Source organism: Pocillopora verrucosa, chromosome 9 (genome assembly GCF_036669915.1).
Source record: "Pocillopora verrucosa isolate sample1 chromosome 9, ASM3666991v2, whole genome shotgun sequence".
Lineage (NCBI taxonomy): Eukaryota > Metazoa > Cnidaria > Anthozoa > Scleractinia > Pocilloporidae > Pocillopora > Pocillopora verrucosa.
In genome coordinates this window covers 20,201,182-20,225,974 of record NC_089320.1, presented here as the reverse complement: position 1 = coordinate 20,225,974, position 24,793 = coordinate 20,201,182, and the positions used below count along the sequence as shown (strand labels likewise).

Sequence of the window (24,793 nt, the reverse complement as noted above, 5' to 3'; positions counted from 1 at the left end):
CATAGGTTTAAGTGATCCCTATTGTGAAGTGAGCATGGGAAGTCAAGAACACCGCACGAAAGTGGTACCGCAGACGCTCAATCCGAAATGGAATTCTCAGGTAAAGTTCGCAAACCAACTCACTATCAGATAGCTGGCAGAGCGGTTTTCTAAGGTGTCCATTCCGTCACTCAATAATAATGCGTTCTCTTTAATTTTTCTTCGCAGATGACTTTCACGGTGAAAAGCCTTGAGCAAGATGTGCTCTGCATCACTGTCTTTGATCGAGACCTGTTCTCTCCAAATGGTAAAGTAACAAACCACGAACGATTCCTATTCTGTAATCGCTATTTTCGTTTGTTTGTTCGTTTTACACCAATGACGATTTCTGAATATTTTTTTTTACTTCTTTGTCAGACTTTCTGGGTCGCACTGAGTTAAGGTTGGCGAAGCTTTCATCAAAAGGCAGAGGACCCTGGCAGGAAAGATTGTTATTGCACGAGGTTGAAACGGGAGAAGTAGTAGTAAGGATTGAACTGCACTTAGAGGCAACATAAATGTAATGTAAATCAATATGGAACAACCGCTGAGCGAATGGCCTCAGCCTCAAATATGAACACGTGTTACCTTGTGACGCCACCCCCAGCTGTACTGAGTCGTTTTTAGCCGATGACATTTACAAACTAAGGCATCTAATGTTTGACATGTATTTTAACTGGCTTACAGATAGAGAACAAGGCGTGAAGACACACAATACTTCTTTTGTTGACGTCGTTTCTGTTTAGTGTTAGATGTCAGACTAGCTGGTAAAAGACGTTTTTTGGGGAGAGCTTTATGTATTTTTTGAGTTTTTTTTATAGTATCCACTGATCGTTCGAGAGTAAAGAACTGGCAACCAGCCTCGAATATGCTCATTCTACAGAGAATTGTGTCTACTTAGATTTTTTCATCTATTTCCGACGTGATAACCCTTCTACACCTGCAAATTGAACTAAGCTACTGATGTAGGAAGTTGAAAAGGGTGATTTCCTTAAACAGAGTTCTTTTTCCTCCCCTTAAAAAGTCTTACTTTGCGAAAATGTGTAGTTCGCAAGGAGTTCTTCGCAATTTTAAGGTATTTTAATTCCAATTGTGAACTTGTGAAAATACCATTTGAAGCTACTTAACTGAAAGCAAGGGTGAATAGATCCTGGCTTAATGTCAAGGTTGAATTTTTCTTTGGACATTGAAAGACACGGTGACAAACCAAACCAAAACCGTTTTTTTATTTTTTAAGTGCCCCTGTAAGATTAAAGTAATATAATTCCAAGTGTACGTGTATGTAATCTCTTGTTAGTGCTATCCTTTTGAGCATAAGAAACTATGCAGAGAACTTCATGCTTCGACCTATAAATACTTTAAAAATAAACTTGTAATTAAAATAATCTTTGTCTTCTTGTAAAAAAAAAATATAGCAACTTAAAGATTCATTTTTTCTTTTTTTAAAACGATTGTCGTCTTGTTACATCATTTAGATTTGAATGATTTGTTGGTCAAGTTTGCTACACGCCAGGTTTCGTCTATTTTGTTTGTTTGCAGACGAAGTCAAAGCGAAAAAGTTGTACACATTTTCGAGCTAAAAATTTCTTTAAGAAAATGGAATAAAATATGAAATTAAGGAAATAACTTGAGGTGTAAGAAAATATGCGTTCTAACAATTACAGCAACAACGTATTATGTCCTTTGTGAGGTGAAAAGTGTAATTAAAAAGTGTTAAACTTACTTTTCTGCGTGTCTGGTATGTTTCTTGCTTTTCTTTCAAATATAGTTGTCTTACGGCACTATGGTTAAGTGTTCGAACGTTTGGAAAACACTTTGCAACAATTGAAAGAGAATTTGCGTAGCTGCACCCCCAGCAACAGCGTAATTTGTTCTGCATAAGGTAAAACTGTTATTAAAAAGTCCTTTACTGACTTTTCTTCGTGTTCCGTTCTTTTCTCGCCTTCTTTTGTTTCCTGTGTTGTCGTGTGTTCCCTCTAGTAAGGTTTACATAGTGAGCTGAATTATACACGCATTTTAACCCTTTGGACTCCATGAGTGATTAGCATCTAATTTCTCCGCATAATATCACTGTTGAATCACACTTTAAGGTCACGAGAATAAAGGAAATGATCACCAGCTTAAGAGACTATTGATTATTGAACAAATTCTCCTTGTCAGCACCTTAAGAAATGCATAGAGAACAGTACAGAGAATACGAAAACTAGCGTCAGGGTGTAAAGTGTTAAATGGTTCTTACTTGTGATCCATTGGAGGACAGACGCATAAATGACGTCACCATTAACTCTTTACACGCTACCGTCATTATGCATATTCTCTATACTGTTCTTTAGACATTTCCCAAGGTGCTGACAAGGAGATTTTGTTTACTGATCGAAAGATTCTTTTGTTGTTAATCATTTCCTTCATTCTCATGACATTAATATGTGATTCAGGGGTGATATTGTAAGGAGAAATTAGATGCTAGTCACTCTTAGGGTTTTAAAGGTTAACAATTTTTTGTTTCTTCACCATAAGGACATCAGTAACACACTCTACTTCGTGTGCCGTTTTTTTTGTGCTTCTCACATCTTGACGTCATTTGTGATCTATAACGGAACAGACGCACGGCAGCATGGGACATGATATGGTTGTTATTACTAAAGTTTATTTAAAAAACCTCCATTACAGGAGCGTCAAAAATCAATTTCAGTTTCTGACTAAACGTTCGCCAATGTGGGTACTGGGTGTTGCAAGACTTAAACAACATCCTCTATAGTCCCGCCAACACAGTACGCACCACCTTGACATGGTAGCGGCGATGGGTGAGTGTGGTTTCCAGGGGAAACGGAGGGGGTATCAGTCATTCCAGTCATATCAGTCATAGAGTTTAAAGAGGGTATTATAATAAATTGACTGCCATTGAGGGGATCATAGGAATATTACAGAGCCCTTGTGGGAGATAAGGTAAATTTTATCGTGACACGGTCAAAATCCCCCGTCCTCCCGTCCCCCCTTCCCCCACCCCGACCCCCTAAGCCGATGAATAATTACCGGTTTCTTAATTTGTCTTGATCTCCGGCAAACTGATGTAGTTAAAAAAACAAAGCTCCCATGTGAGGGGTTTATGATATATTTTTCCTCTATCTTCTTTGGAGCTTTTCATTTGTCTACCAAGGGAAATATGATGTCAAAAAGAAAATAATCACGATTTGAAAATTTCTACCACAGCTCTCCTATTCCATAAAGTATTTTGCTGATGAAATTAATTGTTTGCGAAAGTATCAAAATAACTCCAACCTTGTAGCGAATGTAATGTATTTTTCAATGAAGAGATTTTATCAAAAAACCGCCTGATAAATAATTAACAGAGCTTTATTATTATATAGTCTATCATTGGTACCTTAAAGCTGTTTCTGATAAAAGCGGTTTTTCACGCAAGTTAATTGATACATATATTTGCTTTAAAATTTCCTTTGTTGTAGTATTGATATACGAAACGTTTTGTTATCAAAATCTATTTTTTATGCATTTCCAAAATCTTGTCTCCAGTGCATCGTTGTCATAGAAACGATTACTTTCACGGCTTCGAAATCTGTCTTTGTATTAGTTTTACATGTAGATCACTGCACTCATTACAACGTTTTATAATTGCAGTTTGAGTAAAGATTACTGTCTAAATTGAGCATGAGTTTAAAAGTACATCCGACTGGCCATGCTACAATATCTTCAAAGGAACTTCGCGAATTACAGAAACTTCATGAACTGGGGAAGAAGTATTGGGTAGGTAATTTGAGATCCGTGTTATCGGGAGAAAAAAATTCCTACGGTCAAGTTATATGATCTGAATATTCTTAAATTGCTGTAAATTGCAACTATTAGTTTTAGTCTTACCGCTGTAACACACTCGGTCTAGAGAGATCCTCTAGTAAAAATTAAGTGTTGATAAGAATCGCTAATGAATCGCTATTTATTTCAAATAAATAGCGAAGGGATCGAAGGGATCGTTAAAGCAGGTTTTAAAGTTTAAAACCTGCTTTAACGATCCCTTCATTTAGTTTTTCGTTTGTCCGTTTACGCTTTTTTAAAACTCTATTAGCTTCTTTGATAAATTTCTATATGAAAACCAACGGTTAGGGAAATCTTAATTTTTCAAATGAATTGATCTTTAGTGCACTTACGAATTCGAAACAAGATGCTCCAAGAAACAATAATTTTTCTACCGATAACATTCCCATATATCCAAATAACAAAAAAGTTCGCTTTTAATATCTCTTCTTAAACTAAACATTTACAAATCATATAATGTTACAGCAAATTACTAACATTTTGCTAATTTGCTCAAGCCCGCTGCTGATAGGAAACGTTACGAGGAAGAAGTAGCTCGACCTGAGCCCCGCCGCAGTAGATATCTGTTCCGCCATCCTTATTCCAGACTCATCACTGCTTACCTGGTTGTTTTCTGTAACTTCCTTATCTTCGCTGAGGACCCAGTCTCCCACAGTTACCGTGAGTGCGTCATTGACGTCATCGGAGAAATATACACCTTCATATTCATAAGGTAAAGGATTACGGTGGAGTTTTAATGAGTTTCAAGTTCAAAAACCTCTCTTAGTGATTTCTTTGTTAAATTAGTCAACAAACTCGGAAAAAAAATTCTGATAAAAGAAAACTTGTGGAAAAATCAAAAAGGCTTAGATAGCTGAGTCTGCCGGTTGTCGAAGTATTTAGTCAAGATTTTTATGAAACGAAATTTATCAGATTTAATAAAGAAATGCCAATTTATGGGAGTCCGTTAGGTCACCTATCCATGTTGAGTAAATTACAAGGTTTTATTGCAACCTGTTATCCCGAACATAGAGTGGTTCTTGTGTTTTTTAAATGAAGGCCTTTCTACAAATCTCCAGGTGGCCTCGCGGTTATTTTTCATTGATTAAGTTCAGCTGTTGGATGTTCGCTGTTGTTCTTGGCATGTGCGTCGGTAAATGGATCGTTCATGGATGGTTATTCTGCAAAAAACTTAAGTTGAAGATGTTTACTGAAGATGGACAAGGTTCGTGGATGGTGATGTTTCTCACTTCGCTTCTGTCGTTGTTCATCTTTAGCTTCGCCTACAATGGTTTCTTAATGTTGGAAGGTAAGTCCTAGAACTTCCCGGGTTGAGACTTTGATATCTGTGCTAGAAATACGTGCGAGGATGCGAGGATCTCCTAATTTCGTCTCTCCACCGCAGTGCAAATATATGAATTTTCATATATCTAAAATCTTCATTCACTTGGATGTTTATTTGGACCCAATTCATTGACCAGCTCCCAGTTGGCTTGTTAGCTCAATTGGTAGAGCGCTGCACCGGTATCGCAGAGGTCATGGGTTCAAATCCCGTACGGGCCTGAATTTTTTTCAGGTCCTATTTAAAACTACTCGTTTCAGTAGTGTTCTTAGCTGCGAGGATCTCCTAATTTCATCTCTCCACCGCAGTGCAAATATATGAATTTTCATATATCTAAAATCTTAATACGTTACACTTGAAATTTTCACACATGACGTGTTTTTGAGTCAACCTGCAGCAAAAAATCACGCCAATTTCAGTATGCTCTCACCTGCTGTGAAAGAGGATATATGAAATAAAAACATTAACAGCAACAACCACTTAGCATCTTTTTAAATTTTTGGCAATTTTTGAGCAACTTTCCAGCATTTTACGAGCGCAATCGGGACAGGCCCACCCACATCACTCGTTCCTATGCTTTGCATAACTGCGAGTGAAAAAAGAACCAGCCAAGAGAGGAGAAATTATATGCAAAGAACCAAGACCTTTATAAACTATGCATATACCACTGCTGACATGATTTTTCTTGGAAGGTAAATACATGGATAAGATGCATGCGAGTAATCGGATGGGGATGGAAAACCAAACGTTCATGAAGGTGGCCGCCATTGGTACATGGCTTGGAGATTTTATAACAGCTTGGATGGTTACAGATATGATGTTACAGGTAAGTAAACAAAATGGCTAACTGGGAAATCGACGAAAATTGATAGGTATTTGAGACCATACCATAAACGCAACCAGTAGTAAACGTTTTCGATCAGCCACTTGAGAGCATCTCTCATTTCTCCCCAGAAATCCTCCGCTTTTAGATTCAAATTGGCGGCCATACATTTAACGATGGAAGCCAATTTTGATTCCACAGGGCGTAATTATGGTATACGAGTCACCGAGGACGAGATGGCTCCATTATTTTAATGTTCTTTGCTTTTTTTTCTTTTGTTTGTTTTGTTTTTTTAAAATATTCGCATTTCGACAAAATACTGTCCATATGATTTTCAATGTAGGGAGCACAATACGCACACTGGGCACCAGGTCTCCGCCGCTTTTGGAAGACAGGATTGAACCGGGTGTATGCCTTTTGGTTCGTTTTTGTTGCCATGACAATAGTGGTAAGCACGGCGATCTCCACAGACTATGTAAACTGGGACAGATTAAACAGAGACTTTGTAGCGTCCAACGAGTTAGCGAGGGCGTTTTTGGCTTCGTTTATTCTTGTTATGGATTTGATGATTGTCATGCAGGTAAGAAGTACGTTAGAATTTATGATATTTTTAGAGAGTCTCAAAGGAGTTAGCCGTTAACCCTAAAACGGCAAAAAAATGTAGCCTTTGGGTTTTAAAATTGATAATTTTAACCGTTAGTCGTTAAAAAAAGTGAACTGTAAAATTTTTTCTTTCAAGCGTAACGGAAAGAAATTAACCGTTAGCCGTAAAATGGCCAACATTTTAACCGTAAGCTGTAAAAGCAATCATCCCATTGAGATCCTCCTTTTAAGGATGTTATTATTTCTATTTCCGAATTAATTGATCTTTTTTTCATATTTTGAAGGACTGGGAGTTTCCCCACTTCGCTGGCTCGCTTGATATAAAGCTCCCAGGAGTGAACTCAGACGCCTTCGATGTTCGACTTCCCTCGTGCTGCGGAGGAAAACCGATTGATATTTATATTACAGGAAAATGGTTTAACTATGGTATCATCTTCATCGTCATGATCTTGGACCTCAACATGTGGAAAAACCAGATCTTTTACGAACCTTTCGCATATGGCCAATACATAGATCCAGAAGGGTACATTTACACTGTGTCTGACAGACAGTTTCTCAGGTGGGGGAACAGATCTCTGCTGTCCTATGAATATCGTTGGAATCACCTCAACCCCAAAACTAACATAACTTATGGACTCGAAGATCTGCGAATGAATGCCAAATATAAAGGATACTCTTTGACATTGAAGGGGATCGCATTCGTGCCTTCGATTTTTGCATTTTGTGTCTTTGGTTATTTGCTTTATCTCTTCGGCTTAGAAGAGAACCCCGATGAGGTGTTAGTGAGTAGGTATCGGCAGGATGTCAGACGGCAGAGGCAAATAAGACGGTTGAGAAAGAGGAGCAGAAAGGAAGCAAGGATATCGATGGACAGAGAGGAGACTGGGAAGTACAGAGGTGATTTGGTGAGTGCATGTCCCCCTCGTGGTATAACTTTCCATTGTACGCACATATGCATATTCGAAGCAGAATGTCGGAAAACCAAGTAATGACGAGAACGAGTCACGAGCTCTGCAATCCTTATCGAGGGGTGGAATTTCTAAGTGATCGGACTCTCAAGAGATTTTTTAAAAGATCCGACGTTGAAATCGATTCTGGCAAAGGCTCGGGTCTTCATGGGAGTGGGGTAGGGGGTACAGGTTATTCTCATTTCATTTCATTTCGTAACGCATATTTAGCGGCTCTCGTCTCTCAGTAGACTTCGTGGCTAAAAATGAGGTTAGTTTAGATAGACTGGTCAGTTATCACATTTACAAATGAATGAAGGGGGTTAGTTTCTAAATATGGTGCTGCGTAGATGGGAGAGTATAACAAGATCAGAGCGAAAGTTTAAGGCTCTAATGAAGGGCTAATGCTTGAAACGTCAGCTTTAAAAACTCTTTACGGCGGCCAATTTACTTTATCAACTCAGTTGATAATACTCAGTTACCCTGTTATCACATTTGCAAGCACACTCTGGATACACGAAGGGTAATTATAACGCAGTTTTCGTTATCTCTGCACAGCCTAATCCATTTACAATAAATAACTCCCGAAGCTTTAACAGTCTTCCACCTTCTCCCGCCGTACAAAGAAGCCGACAAGAGGAAGTTTTAGACATGAGCCTTTTCGACCACGACGAATCGTCCAATGAGAACGAAGACACTCTCGACCAATCAGAGGAAAAGAAACCAGAAGTGAAGAAGAACTTCACATATTTCTTCCGGCATCCATACTCCCGCATTGCTACTTCATACTTAGTGGTATTTTGTAACTTCCTAATCTTTGCTGAGGACCCAGTCTCTCATAGTTACACGGACTGTATCATTGACATTATTGGCAATATGTACGGGTTTGTATTTTCAAGGTAGGTCATTATTATTTTCCTTTATACATTCTGGGAAAGTATGGTCAAGCTTTTGATTTCTTTGAAGGGAACTTCAGTTTCTTGCATCAAAGTCTCACCTCTCTCTAAAGGCTATACAGTGCACACATTCTAGTGCAGTGAATTAGTTAGAAGTAAAAACACAATCTCTCCCCTCGCCCTTTGAAGTACCTTGAACGGAACGAAAGCCAAACTGAGCTGAGGAAGAAGCTGCCAAGACACGCAACTTAAAGCTCTCCCTCCCCCTGTTAGTACCGATCATAGGCAAATACAGTAGACACCACCGATATTAGCTCATTGTTCCTTTGTTTGCAGGTATCCCCCTGATTTGGGATTCGTTGCTCTCAAAATCTTCATGTATTTATTCGCCGCAGGACTGGGCATATTCGTAGGCAAATACTTCATTCACAAATTCCTCCTTTGTCGTGTTCTCAAGCTGCGCATGTTCACTGAGGAGGGCCAAGGATCTTGGATGGTAATGTTTCTCACCGTACTGATGTTTCTGTTTATCGTAAGCTTCATATACAACGAGTTTTTGCTTCTGGGCGGAGCACACTTCGCACCCTATGTCTGCAGTAATAACTTGGGAATCGAGAACCAGACGTTTATGAAAATGGCTGCTATTGGCACGTGGCTTGGTGACTTCATCACCGCCTGGATGGTTACAGACATGATGTTACAGGTAAAGACGCTGCGAGGGGCTGTATTGTTTCTAAAAGTATGTTCAATGTTTTAAGAGGTGAACGCGATGTTGAGACTCCGAGATAAAGGTGCTGCGATTCATACTCTTCGTTCACAGAACACTTAAAGACGAGAGGATGATGTCCAAGTTTTATTTGCCTTTTTTTTCCTCCTTTTCCTTGTTGTTTTGTTTTGTTTTGTTTGTTTGTTGTTTTTTTTCTATAAATGCTCCTCAGTCTCACTTTTCATCTGAAGATGACTCATTTGAGGGGTGTTTTGAGGTATACCGTAGTTTTTACTTCCACTTAAACGATTTCCCAAGAATTTTAACGCGTGTGAGGGTGGTGTGGATTTAATAACCTGATGTAAATATGAACGAAATATTCATGATTCAGGATTTTTAATTTCTTAGTACCTTAGTTTATAGCTAATTGCACATTTGACAGGAAGTGAAAAAAAATCCAAAAAGATGATACCAAAATTATGAATTTTAACCTAGCTCTTACAATACAGACCTACATTTGGCGAGAAAACGCACAGTAGTATATCTTCAGAAGTTTGGCCGCCACTTTTTCCCCTATCACGTGAATGAACGATAGGCGAAAGGTAACTGAAACAAATATTGAGGCAACTGCTTCCTGAATAATATGAGACGGCTTGGTGAACGTTTACGAGCTTGTAACGGTACGTTTCTGTCCCTCCTAAGGAACCTACACTGCAAAATGGCTTTAACCGAAAATACTTTCCTCGTTCACAGGAAGAACAGTACCCAAACTGGAGTCCACGCATCAGAGCGTTTTGGAGACGCGGTCGTAACAGAGTGTATGCGTTCTGGTTTATTGCGTGCGCCATGAGTGTCGTGGTAGCCACTGCCATCACAACTGACTATGTCAATTGGGATGAAATAAGCAGAGATTTTATGCCGACTAATGAGCTCTCCAGAGCCTTTTTGGCCTCCTTTATCCTTGTCATGGATCTCATGATTGTTATGCAGGTACCATTCACGATATCTAACAATGAAGCAAGTTCTGACGCAAATTTCCGCTGATTATTGTAATCACATAATCCTTCGCAGCGGTTGTTTGGTCTCTTCACACAACGCGCTCTCTCCTCTCAATAACGGTGGTTGTGTAGAGAGCACGTTAAGTAACGAGACTAACTAACGTGTGCGAAGGAGACCACATGCTTTTAGGCATTAGGTATCTTTCTGTAATTTTCTGACATTATCTCCCAGATTTTAACGATCCAAGACCTGCTTGATCGATTTGAAGTGCTTAGCAAACCTGGGCACAATCGGCCGGAAGAGTTTCAAAATTTCTTGACCATTGCACGAAAGACAGAAGTGCGTCATGTAATTGCATGTGAATGAATTTGCCATTCATTTTCCTCTCCATCTCTCAATAGGACTGGGATTTCCCTTACTTTGACGGAGGTATGGAAATAAAACTCCCGGGTCTCAACACAGGGAACTTTCATTTCCATCTTCCCGGGGGAGATATTCACATCACAGGGAAATGGTTTAACTACGGCATCATATTCATTGTCATGATTCTGGATCTAAATATGTGGAAGAACCAGATCTTTTACGAGCCATCTGTTTACGGTCAGTACACTGATGATGAGGATTATATTTATACCGTTTCCGATAGAGATTTCTTAGCCAATGCTACTGCCGAAACATTGAGTTACGCTTGGCGTTGGTCACACAATAAGCCACTGACGAACAAGACCTACGGCTTGGAGGATCAAAAAATGAACTCGAGATACATAGGATATGCTCTTAGCGCAAAAGGTACAGCGTTTATCCCGTCTCTTTTCGCATTTGCCATGTTTGGAATCCTTGTGAAGTATTTTTCCAAAGGTGGACCTCCGCCGAAAGTGGCGCCTTCTGTCGAAAACGACACCACGGACGCCGCCGTCGAAGAGCGAAACATAAACGATGGAATTACAAATGATGCAGAACTCACTTCATCAATGCCACAAATTAGAGAAAGTCGTCAGTCAGTGGCAAGTTCCGAAAGCGTGTTTGATGCCAATAGAACCAAAAATATCGGCTCCTTCTTGAGCGTCAATAGCTCACGTCATGGTCTAAATGCGCGACGTGATGACCTTGACAGTTCACGCGATAACTTGGAGAGTTCGCGAGATTTTCTGAATAGTTCACGTGAAAACTTGAGCAGTTCGGCCGATAACTTGGAAAGTTCACGTGATGATCTCCACAGTGCACGTGATGATCCCGAAAGCTCTCGTGACGAACTCAGAAGCTCTGTTGAAAATCTCGCAATTTCACCGAAGGGCGTGGTGTCTGGCACCTCGTCTCGACCAGCCTGGTCATTCGACTCTCCGCCAAAAACGACTGCAAGCAAGAAGGGAACTAAACGCAGTGGCAGTTCTGACATAGAAAAAACGATTCAAAATCCTCAGTGCTCTAATGACGACCAAGATAAAGAGAATATGGTGCAAGACTTTGTACAGCAGCTGTCCTTTTTGAACCTCGAAGGTGAAGACAATCAAGCCACTAGTAAAGATAAGGACTCATCACCCGAAGAAAATAATCCTTCAGTGGACAGCAAGGACGACAGAGCTTTGTCATTTGGTGAGTTGTTTCGCCGAGATCCTACCAGGTCATCCATGTCCCAACTCTCTGCTACTTCGTCTGATGACGAAGACAGACATGTAGACTCAAACACGGACGTCAAAATAACGAACAATTCTCTTCAAATACCACGTAAAAAGTGAATGAACCAAAACCTTAAAAGTAATTTCTAAGGTTGTAAAGACATAGTAGAAAGTAGATGAAGTAACTGCGTTGTAATTTTAGGTTATAAAAGTTTATGGTCGTGTATTGTTTAAGAAAGCAAGTTTCGTGTCTGCTTAGTGTCTATTCAATAATTTGCCTCCAAAAGACAATCATTGGTGAAAGGACAAAAACTTGTACTCCATATGCCTAAGGACCCACGACAGTATCAATAACTTTTCATCACGTGTAAATTAACATGTTACAAAGTAACTTGATAATCATCAGCATGATAGAAGAAACTGCAATAAATTAAAAACAACTAGCTTGGCTTCATAAATGCCCACACCAGCCAGGTTAGCCCAACCACGGAGGTCACCACACAAAGTAGCTATCACTGAGATGCCTTTTTAGGACGCAACTTTGACGACTAAACCAAAAGAAAAATACTTACGAGTCTACAGATAGATGTTGGCGCCTTTAGTGCATTACTGCCTCCACATCAACTAACAGCAGAAAAACCAACGGCATCTCAGAAATAAGTTTTTTGCTCTCTCAGTAATGCACCCGACAACCAAAATGCAAGCCTTTTTTTTTTAATCATTTTTTATTTTCTTTTTGGAATATAGAGAAATTTTGAATTTATTCAAAATCAAATGCGACTGCGTTTTACGCGCGTTTCGTTGGGAAGGGATGTCTCAATTTTGGCTAAAAGCTGCTCGAAACTTACTTACATGTACTAACAGATAAAGGGGGTAAGTTTTTAGAGTAACCGTATAGTGTTTCTTCGATGGGGAGTATAACATGATAATTTGGTTTTATCTGAGCGAGTTGATGATGTAAATTGGCCTCCGGAAAGAGTTAGTAAAGCTGGCGTTTCGACCATTAGCTCCTCGTCGAAGGGTATTGAAAGATAATAAAAGTGATTAAAATTATTACGGTCCTCATATTCGATTACGGCTCCTACTAAACGTGATCAACTTGCCAGACATTTTCCAAGTTTATTTCAATTTGTTCTTATGAGGTGTCATCTAGCAACATAGGGAACAGTTACTCGATCTGTTTTGATTAAGACCCCTTCCGCGAATCTTGAATGCGGTTTCCGGTGACTTCCGGAAGAAGCGCTTGATATGAAACAAGGCACTCATCAAAATCAAAACCCAATCATGCTGGTGAAAAAAACCTTAATACGCCTTTTCATGTCGGTTCCGTGTACAAAGCCCCTGTGCTGACACAATGAACTAAGAACGGTTAAGTGTTCTTTAGCAATTCTCCATCTGGACAGTGTATCATATTTTGCTTCTAATGGGTAGACGCTCTATTTCTGAGGGACTCTTCTTTTCTTTGATAAGTGTTAATGAAGCTTTGATATGCGTGACTGGGGGTGTGTACATGTCTAATCGGCGAGCGCGCACATCACGAAACGCAGACCCCCTGAATTGCAGGTGATGTAGCTGGATATGATTTGTCCCTTAAATTTCTATAGAGCTTAGGAGTGCTCTTTATCGGTGTTTGTTTCGAAAGCATTTCTAAATTGCAGACCTTCGAGCCCTCGAGGTAGCGATAGTCAGCCAGAAATTGGCCAGAGTCTCAAAGATCGAAGTGCAAGAACCAAAATATTTTTCGTGAGTTCTTGTGTATAGCGTGAAAGATTCTTCTTTCAGAGGGGGTCACTGAAAATGTTTATCACTCAGCAGGCCGATGAAAGTTCTCTCCTCATCTCCGAATCTTTTTTACCATTAAATTTCACACGGGACGACTGCCGTGGCAGTCGTGTCGTAATTTAAAGAATAACATTCTATAAATTACGACATGACAGACATAACTGTGCAGAATAATCTCCGAACTCATAATAATATCCCTTTGATAATTCTTTACGAAGCCGACGTACTTTTTCTAGGTTCATGTTTCACTTGATCGTAATCTGTCATCGAATTTCTAATCACCTAAAACTATTTCTTGGCGGCGTTTCGGGAGAAGGGGAAGCTGTAGAATTTGAAAATGGTTTTCAATGCATTTTAGACCTTTTCGAGTTACAAATTTAGAGAGCATAATTCCCTGCAGTAGTTCTTCGTAAGGAGGATCGTGGTTCATATGGTTAAACAATTCTACTTGACACGATTGGTCTGTTTTTGCTCAACAACTCAAGGCGTCAAAACTTGAACGAGTCGCAGTCGTTGAGGTGCTTTCTTGAATTACGCAGCGTGGCGAAATTGATGATAACAACTCCGCTTCTGTTTGAGTACAAGGTCGACGCTGTTCAAAAGGACTTACCTTTATGAAACAATAATACCTTTATTTCGAAGAGGAGAGGAAAAAAACAACGAGTCCGAAAAGCAACTTTTGGTACTTTTTCTTTGTTTACAAATATTACGTTGTACGGAATGTTAGAACTTTAGACTCGTGAGGACACAAAACTATATTCTGGATTGGATGATCTCAGTTTAGGGTGATTTATTGTACGAAGAAGAAATGTCGACACGGAAATATTGCACGAGCCAAGACCAGGGACTATCGCGACAAAGTACGAAGACGTACAAGGCAGTTCGACAAAAATCAAACGCTGAGCTTAGTGAGAAACTTCGCCGCTTAGACAAGGAACACTACACGAATATCTCGAAACTCTTGAATGAGAGGTACACTTGGAGAACGATTCATTACAATTTACAACGCTCTGGAGAAGAATCTTCTTCAGATAGCGATGGTGACAGCGGACCCGAAGACGTTCCGCATTGTACTTTCACTGCCGAGGAGGAATGCCAAACTGTAGAGAAAAAGGTTCAGGGTGCGCTCATGGACAACGCTAAGAAACAAAATTTTCTTCAGTTACCGAGCATAATTGAGGAATCAACGGCGATTTCGAAACAGAGATCTCCGAAATTAGGTCGGAGTCCTCTTCCACCGCTATCAGAACATGGCTTCCCGACTCGTGTTCGACGAAACGCCGAGAGTAACCACGAAAGGCCGACATTAACACGGCAGCGTCAACGAAGCACGACCCTTCCCGTGGGTCATATGTCTGGGGACAGACAAAGAAAGACGGACTTGAAGAAAATGACGAAACATGACAAGTTATTTCATGGCGAAGGAAAACGAGTGGGTGACGATAAGTCCAGTCTGAGTAGAACTCAAGACGATAATGAAGTGAAGAACACGACTTTGTCGTGGGAGGATCAGATGCATGGCTGTCGGTATTTAAGATCGCACAAGAGGAACTCGACATCTGACATTCTAGACTTGAAGGAAATATTTGACGTAACCTCTGATAGATCAACGAGTAAGAATGATTAGCGTTAATTTATACTGAGCGGAAGGAAGCGTGCGAAAAGACCGTTTATTGGCCATACAGACCGCAATCTAAAACCAAGGATAAATTGCCCTTGGAGGGAGTTAATCAAAGTACGGAGAATCTTTCAGCTCTACTATCTTAATTTCCAACAAGTGCCTAAACAAACATCAGCTAGGCAAGTTAGGGAAAGATTATATTGTTACTATCGGTTTACTTTGTTTGCTGCTGAGTGCCTGCTTAGAGACTACAGAGTCGCGCATGTTAAACCATCAATTAAGTGTTATAATGAGATCATGATCTCTTGGCTTGAGATTATTATCTCTTGTCTCCTGGGTTTATATTGCATGTCATAGCTCGCGGATTTGAAGATAAGGAATTGGGTGAATGCAAAAAACAAACAAACCATAAAACTGATAATTAACAAGGATGATCATGGATCCCCCCCCCCCGTCTGAAATTATGATAACTTTAATAATAACTAAAATTCGTAATTATAAAAAAATTTATGGTATATTCCTGTATTCATGTAAGCCGCTATTGTGAAACCAGCCATCTTCATCAATGTCTCTTCGTATGTAGGGGGTGGGGGGGTGACAGAGACGTTGCTGGGCACCTGATAGGACGGAGATTAGTGCGTTGAAACTTCTTGCCTACTTAAAATGACGATGGAAGTATTTGAGCTTCTGATGTTAGTTTTAACACGATGTTCAACAAATAATATATCGATCGGTTGGTTACTCTCATTCACCAGGAGTGGTAGCCTGCGTGCAGGCCCAAAATAATACTGCTTTGGTACGAGCTATTCCTCGCCCGCGGGAAAAGCAAAGCGAGCCGGCTCGAGGTTTACAAACGGTCTTGTATTGATTATTAGTGCCAGGTCCACGACAAACCTCCCCCCGACTCGTCTCCAATCTTCCCGCGGGCCGAGAAAAACCGTGTTACGTCTGCTCCCTAGCTTCTAAAGGAGAAAATTCTTAAGACTGATCACATCACCAAAAGCACACAGAACATGTTTCTAAATCGCTCTATTCAGCTTTTAGTATTCTGCTAAGCATATTTCTATGCACTTAAAATTCTTATCAGATAGGGGATCTCCCTACTTTCAAATCCTCTCCCTCACTGAGTGTTCACGGCCTTTAAACAATTTTTACAACGCATGAAATAACCAGTTATTTCAGTTAAACAGTTTATTGCAGTTTAATTTATTTCTTGTGCTCGACGCCTGAAGAGCAATAAAAACATTTTAATAATGAAAGAATGCACTGACAAGCAACACTTAGTTGTAAATACCTTTAGGTATCCAACAGTGTTGTAAAATTGAATTCAAGGCGAAAACTTATGAAAGTATTATTAAGCAGAGAAGGCTCATTGTGGTAATCGTGATGAGCAATAAAAAGGATGAACATAAGTTTAGATTGGTTCGAGCATCGAAAAACTATGACGATACATGTTCACTACTTTGCGAGCAGTCCTTGCTCAGTCTTTCTGTGACTCCGCTGTCCGAGTGTACTCTGAGAAAGGGTCAGTGCTTCTTGGCGACACATCTCACTCGGTGTTGCACGCGCTGTTAACATGGCGGGATTCCTCTAGTATTACAGGTGACCACAGGAAGATGTCCATCACTCCTTAGTAGCGTTGGCGTAGAATAACCTTCTTGCTTCCAATTCGACATCTTGAGTTTCTTTTTAGTCTGAAGTAATGATTTGTGAGGAAGTAAGGAGAAGGTTGTTTCTAATCCTCGTCCTCTTCGTCACTGAAATAAGAACTCTGTACAATTTTGCGCTTTTTAGCGCTGCCGCCTCCGGTAGAAGTACTACTCTGATTGGATGGTTCATCTTTAGAAGCCATTCTAGCGCACTCGTCGATAACAGCACTCAAGCTGAACTCGTAGGGGTCTTCACCAGCATCTTCTTCTTCTTCTTCCTCGTCTTCATCTTCTTCATAGTCATCGCTATAAATAAAATACAATTACAATTTTGATCATCAAATTTTAGCAGAACAGAACCAAACGCTGTTGGAGTCGTCTGGACGACCTACAGAAAGTTAGAACTACACATCAAAAAATTAAACGTATAACTTGAGGTGTTGAGAGTCCTGCTCACGTCTTGCTAGGGTCACGTTTGACTAAAGCTTTGTGTGTAAATGTATTGGGAAAGATGGTACATTTGGAGCTTGACACATGTGAGCCAGCCTGTGCAACTCTCAGTAAGTGGAGACGCGAAAATCTGGCAAAAATGCTAAGCAGTTGCGGGATCCACGCTCTCATTTCGCGAACTCAATTTCCGCACACCCACTTTTGGCTGGTGTCTACTGACTGAGAGACTAGAAAGCCTATCGAGTTCTCTGCGGCTCTATAGTAGAGCATTCGACCGCGAAATTGTCGGTGGTTCGAATCCCTAGGGAGACTAAGATTTTTCTTAGTCCAACGTAGGTGCACTACAGGTAAACTCTCTACTCAAAACTGAAAAAGTGATCAGCCTACTCTTGCTTCTTCCTCTTCTTTTGCTTTTTTAGGGGAGGCTCTCTATCTCCGAGCATGTTTTTTGGACACTGGTAACTTAAATGTCCATATTCCTGTTTAAAGAAAGGAACACCAGATCGTTAAAGAAGTTAGTGGATTACTCGTAGTTGTAAACTAGCATGAATAAAAGAAAATCTCCACGAAAACTCAAGAAACTCCTGGAGACAAAGTTGATAAAGGATCCCCTTTTACCGTCCACGCTAGGGTGACTAGGAGAAGAGAAACTTTAAGAAAGACGTAAAAATTCTCCCGCTTCTCTCCTTTTTTAGTTTTCACGAAAACCTCCGGAGCTAGCTTCATTTCGTGAAGATCAGTCACCCGTATCGAATCGCGACCATAGAGGCAATATCCAAGATAATGGTGTGAATATGTAACTGTAAGAAATGAGAGCAAACAAAAGGCTTATGAATTGCACTTGAGTCATCTAAATCTTGATGAATCGGTAAATCTTTATTTGGTGAAATAGAAGCCAACATTCTTTTCCATTGATCTCTTTCCCTTGAGCCATTTTTTTCGGTCTTAGCAAATATTCAGCTTTGCTCTGTAATCGGCTAAAACTAAGAATATCGTGCAAAGCCTTTCATCAGCAAGATTAAAGATATACATGTCATTTACACACTAGTTTGTTAACGCCTTACTATGACATAACTTTTATAGTGTTTCCATTTTCAAAGATCGTAGGTAATAACACACCGACTTCATTCCCTCATGCGCCTTCACTTACGTTTGAGAACTTTGTGTTAATGTAAAATTGCTGGAACAAAGCGCGCTATCGATGTGATTTACCTGTAAAAGCACTGATATAACTCGGCTGTGTACAATACTAAACCCTGCCATATGAAGCCGAACGATACTCTTTCCTGATAACAATCTTTTCTTTAACCCATAAATTCAAGATTCAAGGGCAATACAAGATGTTACATTTACAGAGATAGTGCTGATTGTTCAATTAGTTTGTTGTAAGCGTCGAAGAACCAATCTCTGGCTGGGGCATGTTCTTTGAAAGTAATTTCCAACTTGCATCGAGTCCTAGAATTGCAAAGATTTTCTAGTTTCACACCCAGCAAAAGCGCTCAGTTATCACAGTTCGCGAACAACAACAACTAAAAATTTCAACTGTTGTCTCGGGTTTGGTGAGAAATATTTGAATAATTTCAGCACATTCGGCTGTTACATGTACGGAGGTACATGTTTTAAAGAGACATCCGCGCAAAGATTTCTACATGCTATGTCTATCATCAATATTTTAGGGGAAAACGCATTAGTTCAAGTGCAGTATACATCAATTAATGTGCATCTCTTTTCATACCACGCTCATAACCTGAAAATAATTTTCAAGTTAGGACCTGGCATAGAAAGAAGACCACAGAGAAATTCCTTAGTCACGTCCTAAATTTCAGATGTTATAGTTTTGAAAAGAGCAAAAAAACCTTTAAGCAATTATTTTCTATTTTAAGGAAAAAAAATAATTAAACATTATCACCACAATTGAGAGATACAAAGAATATTTCAGAAATCTGTCTGGGTTACATTTAATTATAAGCTATCTCTCCATCAATATTCATGGGAATAAATGAAATGGTGCAAGTGCAGTATCAAATAAATTGAACAAGGTGCATCTCTTTCTATACCATGCTCCTAACCTGAACACAATTTTCAAGCTAGGACCTGGCATATGAAGAAATAACACAAAGACATCCATAGTTCAAGTCTTAAATTTTCACAGCTGTTTTAGTTTTGCACTGTGCAAAAGCACTCAGCTCATGCAGTTCACAGATACCTACAATCATCACAACTAAAGAATTCAGCCATTATTGTCTATTGTATGATAAATAAACGTTTGCACATTTTCACCACATTCACTAATACATACAATCTATCAGAAATTTATCTATGCAACACCTATCTCTTATAGATGCCATCTCTATCATCAATCCCCAAGGGAGATTTGTAGTGGTTTCAGAGCAGTACAAATTGAGCAAGATGCATCTCTTTCTATACCAGGCTCCTAACCTGAAAACAATTTTCAAGTTGGGACCTGACATGGAAAGAAATACTACAGAGAAATTCCTGTGTCGCATCCAAGATTTGGTTTGGTACGGCACAAAAGCCCTAAGTTCATACAGTTTGCAAACACCAACAACTACAGAATTCAACCATTTTTTTCAGTTGAATGATTAAGAAATGTCTGAAATGTTTACCACATTTTACAAAAATGATCATGGTGAAAAAGGATATCTTCATTCTTAAAAATTAGAGGATGTTTTAAAGTTAAAATAAGTACTCTCTTGATTGCCTGTGACAAGTTGCCTAAATACAGTTTTCCATCACTTCTGCATCCTAAAGTAAGCCATCAAGGCTGCCCTAATTCATCATCATCAAAATCTTCTAAAAGATATTCAGAATTGTTTTTATTGTTGCAAAAGTAACCTCACCCCACATTCATAGCAGTGTGACTTGTCTGGGTAGTTCTTTCTTCTAATGAACTCTGTGGCCCGTCCATTGTCATTTGCGATGGAGCATTTTATTGTGCGACCAAACATCTGCAGAAGAAAACCATTCTCTTACATACATTAAAAACTCAAACAACAATGTCAGAAAATAGCAGTTTTGATAACAGGTGCAAACACCACCCAATCTTCTTGTTTACTGTACAACAAATGAAAAACTAAAGTATGTAGATCTCTACATCAGTGCACTTAAATTTTTATCAGAAAGTGACCATTCACAATGACACAAACAAGTGAACAGCTCTTATGATGTACATGTAAAGGGTCTTACTACTAGCTTTGCACTTGATAAAGTAATAAGCTGGCAGTGAGACATAAACAATTTGTATTCCAACCTCAGCCTTAGAGAGACTAACATCACATTTCTCCATACAATATCACCTGAATCAAACATTAAGGTCATGCGAATAAAGGGAATTGATCACAAACTAAAGAAGCTTGTGATTGTAAACCAAATTCTCACTTTCAGTGCCTAAGGAAATGTATAGAGAACCACATGGAGAATATGCATACTAATGTTAAGATGCAACAGGTTAATTACATGTAGCTTATAATGTACCTGTTTCTTGTTGACTGCTGCCACTGCCTTGTGTGCTGTCTGCCGATCCAAGAACAACACAAATGCCACTCCTTTGCTCTCTCTTGTCTCCTTATCTCTAAGAATTGTCACCCTTCAAAAAAATCCACAATAAAAATGTAACTTTTTGTATCATATGTACAGTAATCAGCATTCAAAGGATGAAGCCAAAATTCTACAAACTATCTTTAAAGAGTACTCATTTTTTTCAATCAGTATTAATGATTTTATAAATTGTAGTCATGCAGATCTAAATACTTACTTCACAACTTTTCCATACTTCTCAAATATCTGGTAACAAGACAAAATCATTCAAAATAAAGTATTGTCAGAACTGCTTCAGAAACTCTAAGCAACAAGTACATTGTATGAATGGTTTTGTCGGGGAAGTGAGCCTTAAAAATCCAAGAGGAGCAAACCAATTGATCAAATTGACAAACAAATTTCATGTTGCTGTAAGTTTGTTCAACAATAGATCACAGATGACATGAAAATCTGGTAAGAACAAAAAAGTGGCCCACAAGCTATAGCAGAGTGTGTCATTTATTTTCTTAACGAATACTGATGTCTTCCATAATCTATCACTGTACAGACCCATGGAAACATGGAATCAATTTGTGTTAAATGATAAAGAGGCTAGAAAGATAAAATTTCAGTTGCTGATGGTAACCTCATCTACATACTTGTCCTCCTATGAAATCTGTCCAATGGCAGAATTTGAAGTTCTAGCCTGGCCAACTTACAATGTGTATGTTATCTGACAGAGCTGAATAATGAAATGCTACCTCACAGCTACGTGGACAATAATATGCACTCAAAGTTAAAAATTTGGCAAAATTTGTGGAGAAAAATAGGGCTGGCATTTAAAACAGAAGTATTATGTTGTTGTTAAGGGCATTTTCCTCTTTCTGGTGTTTTTAAGGAGAAAATTAATTTTGGAAATATTTAGGGGGTGTACAAAGTTTTTTGGAAGTTGTTCTGTAAAAGAAAAGTCACAAGGGAAACAATGCCTAGAAGCAACAGAATAGAAAATCTAAAATGCAAACAACTCAAAATCCATTTTCTGCGCCAAAGCCTGGCACATGCCCAAACTTTATTCAGCTCTGTCATGTTACCCAGCCATGCATCCCTTTAATCATTAACAATCATTTAAAGTTGTTTATTAAGTTGAATGTTGAAAGTCTTGTTCACAATTGAAGAGAAAAGGCTTAGAACATTCTGCAGACCTTACACTTTTCATGTAAATCTGATTAAGTAATAACTATTTCCATAGGTTGTCAAAACATCATTCAAACCAACAGCCACCCTCACCTTGATGATCACACCACCTAAAATAACAACTTTTTAATTCTAATTTTAAAAAGGAACAATCATATTCCAATGAAACAATAAAAAATGAAACAAAAAACACATTTGTGTTCCAAAAGTCAACCTAGAGGTTGCCAAAAGATCTTTTCATTTTACTGGTGTGATAGAATTTAACAGTCTCCCTTGACATATCAAATCAGAGGAATCCTTCACAGAATTCTCAAGTGAGACTAGAGACCTTTTCCTTAATTAGATGATAAGTTTTATACGTAGATGTATACTTCTTTTTATATATTTTAAGCCAGGTGAAAATTCTTAGTGAATTTTTACCATTTTAGACCTTTTGTACTTTTACTCATGTACTCTAATGATGGGACCTCCTTTAATACCAGCGCTTATTACGCTGAAAGGGTTATCCTATATAAATATTATTATTATTATTATTATTATTATTATTAGTATTATCATTATTCAAATGTTTGGTCCAAGCTGTAAATGATTACCTTGTGCAAGTCATTGTTTGTGAGGGAATAAGGTAAGTTTCCAACATATACTGTAGATTTGCTTGGTGCTAACCCTCCGCTCATATCAACAACTAAGAAAAAATAAAATTTCATTCCAAAAATTCTTGTATCACAGCAATCAAAAACAGAATCAAATGAAGAAACTTTGCATGCATATTGATGAGTTAAAACTTCCTGGATTCAATGTGGCCCTAAAAAATTTTCCATACATTCTATACTAAATGCACCCCATAAGTAAAATATTTGAACTTTTTCCTTTTCAATAGCTTGTTACTCTATCAGTTTTTAGCAGTTGGATGAATAATGATCTAGAAACTTAATGCAACAAACTATTGCAGTAGTAAAAGGTTTAACTTTAAATCTAGATGGTAACAGCACTCATTGAGGTTTGAACCTCTTGAAGACACTGAGTATGATTTCTGTATTCATAGAAAGGATCCTAATTTTAAAGGAGCTATCTCACTACTTGTGCAAGTGCAGTAAAAATTGAGAAACTTCTAGCAACACCAATGGATCATTGGCAGTCATTCCCATCAGGTTTCAAGCAATCCATTTAATCCTAAAATGTTGCAAATGTCAGGAGGTATAACATTTGACTCACTTTGTGATGCTGTGAATATCTTACGGATACTTTGATTCTACAGTTTTAAGTCTCCAAGTCTTTGTTTGGTTGTGCAAGCTTAAGAGTATAAAGGAGGATTTCAGATGCCTGCTTCAGAAGAGTTTTCTTTTTGCATAGAACGAAAGGTTCAGAAAAAATATTTCAAAAACAAATTCCGAAAGGAGGAATTTTTCCTATACACATCTTTACTTGATTCAAGGATGCATTGGTCAGTTTTAGGATTCTTCACAACCACTCTTGGCTTCTTTGTTATATAATATTCCTCAATTCATTGGTAATGAAATGATGCAAATTACTATCAGCTATTTTCCATCTGTCTCATTTTACCACTTGACAAACTAAAAAGGCAAATTTTATTGAAATACACTGTTTTTCACCTCAATACCAATGTGTTTTTCCTCTGAATGGACCTTGCCCAGTTTTATCTTTTTTGGATTGTCCAGAAAGAAATTTGTTGATGGTATCAAACTCCTAAGGTGGCTTTCTTGTAAAAGATTTTTACTCTAATTTGTATTCTGAATTTTTAAATTTATTTTTAGGATATTTATGAATGAAACTGTCCTCTATGCAATACAGTTATATATGTTTGTGTTCTTTAAATTTGATGAAAATGTAAGATTTAGCTTCTTTTCTCATTTGATGCTTCTGATGGGCTTCGTATAATCTTCAGGTTCTGTTTTTGTTGAGAGATAAAGCCCTGGAATTGATTGAGATTCTCAGGACACCACCAGAACACAAATTTTCAACAAGTTAAAATTGTAATTACAGTACCTAGCATCATATACAGCAGTGCATGACAAAAAAGTAACTCGAGATTGTTGGCCTTTAAGATTGGGAACAACAGCGATTTGATAAACTGGTAATTTTTCTTTTCATCGTAAAGATGGCATTATTTCCCTCTGTATGACGAAATGCATTTTAATACACCTTCATTACCCCGGATGAACTCTACGTGCTAACTCGCAACGTGAAATAGCTTCTTTAAAATTAAGCTGAGACATCAGACGTTTCATTCCAATAAGCAAACAATAAAACTGAACAATAATGGCTCGGTGCTTCAAGTTTCTACAACGAATATCGGGAAATATCGAATGAAACAAACGAAGGTAAAGTTTCCGCACAGCCCCTTACTGTTGTAAAACAAATCTGTTTTCCCGATGGAAATGTATTGTTTTTGTCATTGTTTTCTCTGTTCTAGAACTAAATGCATAATGTAGGATGGGGCTGTGCGGAAATTTTACCGAATAAATGTGGGTCTATTGAAATAAGCTCACTGTCGCTCCAACAAAAGAAGTTTCTTACATCCGCAGTTTTTACCGAAGTAGCTAAATGATGAGACGCGATTTTCGAGGCATCAATTGACAAATCAATCATAACTATAGTCTCATAGTGTTGAAACGTACTTCTAATTTTTTTTCATACCTTTTCGAAGTCATTTCATTCAATTCAATAGCACGCACCTCGCCCCTCGCCATGTTTCAAACTGATTAAACCTTAAGTGCTAAACGATAATCTTCGTGGAATGTTCGTAAGGTCTTCGTGACATAAAAATTTTTATACGAGGTGC

At 38.6% G+C, this 24,793-nt stretch overlaps 4 protein-coding genes across 4 annotated transcripts in view; 3 read left to right on the top strand and 1 right to left on the bottom strand.

The window, feature by feature from the left end:
* LOC131793627 (intersectin-1) overlaps positions 1 to 1,734 on the top strand; it is a 31,703-nt gene extending 29,969 nt beyond the window's left edge. The window contains exons 38-40 of the mRNA XM_059111059.2: positions 6 to 100; positions 208 to 286; positions 397 to 1,734. Coding sequence (XP_058967042.2) covers positions 6 to 100; positions 208 to 286; positions 397 to 536 — 314 coding nt within the window. The 3' untranslated portion in view covers positions 537 to 1,734. The remainder of the gene's footprint in view (positions 1 to 5; positions 101 to 207; positions 287 to 396) is intronic.
* A 1,950-nt stretch (positions 1,735 to 3,684) lies between these two features.
* LOC131793747 (uncharacterized) lies at positions 3,685 to 12,017 on the top strand. The gene is made up of 10 exons (XM_066172515.1): positions 3,685 to 3,780; positions 4,344 to 4,558; positions 4,905 to 5,134; positions 5,860 to 5,993; positions 6,334 to 6,570; positions 6,878 to 7,498; positions 8,099 to 8,439; positions 8,773 to 9,139; positions 9,896 to 10,132; positions 10,543 to 12,017. Exons 1-10 carry the CDS (start codon positions 3,685 to 3,687, stop codon positions 11,875 to 11,877), a joined length of 3,813 nt encoding a protein of 1,270 aa, XP_066028612.1. The 3' UTR covers positions 11,878 to 12,017.
* A 1,822-nt stretch (positions 12,018 to 13,839) lies between these two features.
* Positions 13,840 to 16,584, top strand: LOC131793689 (uncharacterized). The gene has a single exon (XM_059111143.2). It carries the CDS (start codon positions 14,348 to 14,350, stop codon positions 15,164 to 15,166), a length of 819 nt encoding a protein of 272 aa, XP_058967126.1. The 5' UTR covers positions 13,840 to 14,347; the 3' UTR covers positions 15,167 to 16,584.
* LOC131793629 (zinc finger CCHC-type and RNA-binding motif-containing protein 1) lies at positions 16,343 to 24,775 on the bottom strand. The gene is made up of 7 exons (XM_059111061.2): positions 24,649 to 24,775; positions 22,584 to 22,675; positions 21,035 to 21,063; positions 20,755 to 20,866; positions 20,121 to 20,228; positions 17,647 to 17,738; positions 16,343 to 17,115 (listed from the first exon to the last, which is right to left on the bottom strand). The coding sequence occupies exons 2-7, from the start codon at positions 22,665 to 22,667 to the stop codon at positions 16,896 to 16,898; spliced, it is 645 nt and encodes a 214-aa protein (XP_058967044.1). The 5' UTR covers positions 22,668 to 22,675; positions 24,649 to 24,775; the 3' UTR covers positions 16,343 to 16,895.
* Between the last annotated feature and the right edge of the window lie 18 nt (positions 24,776 to 24,793).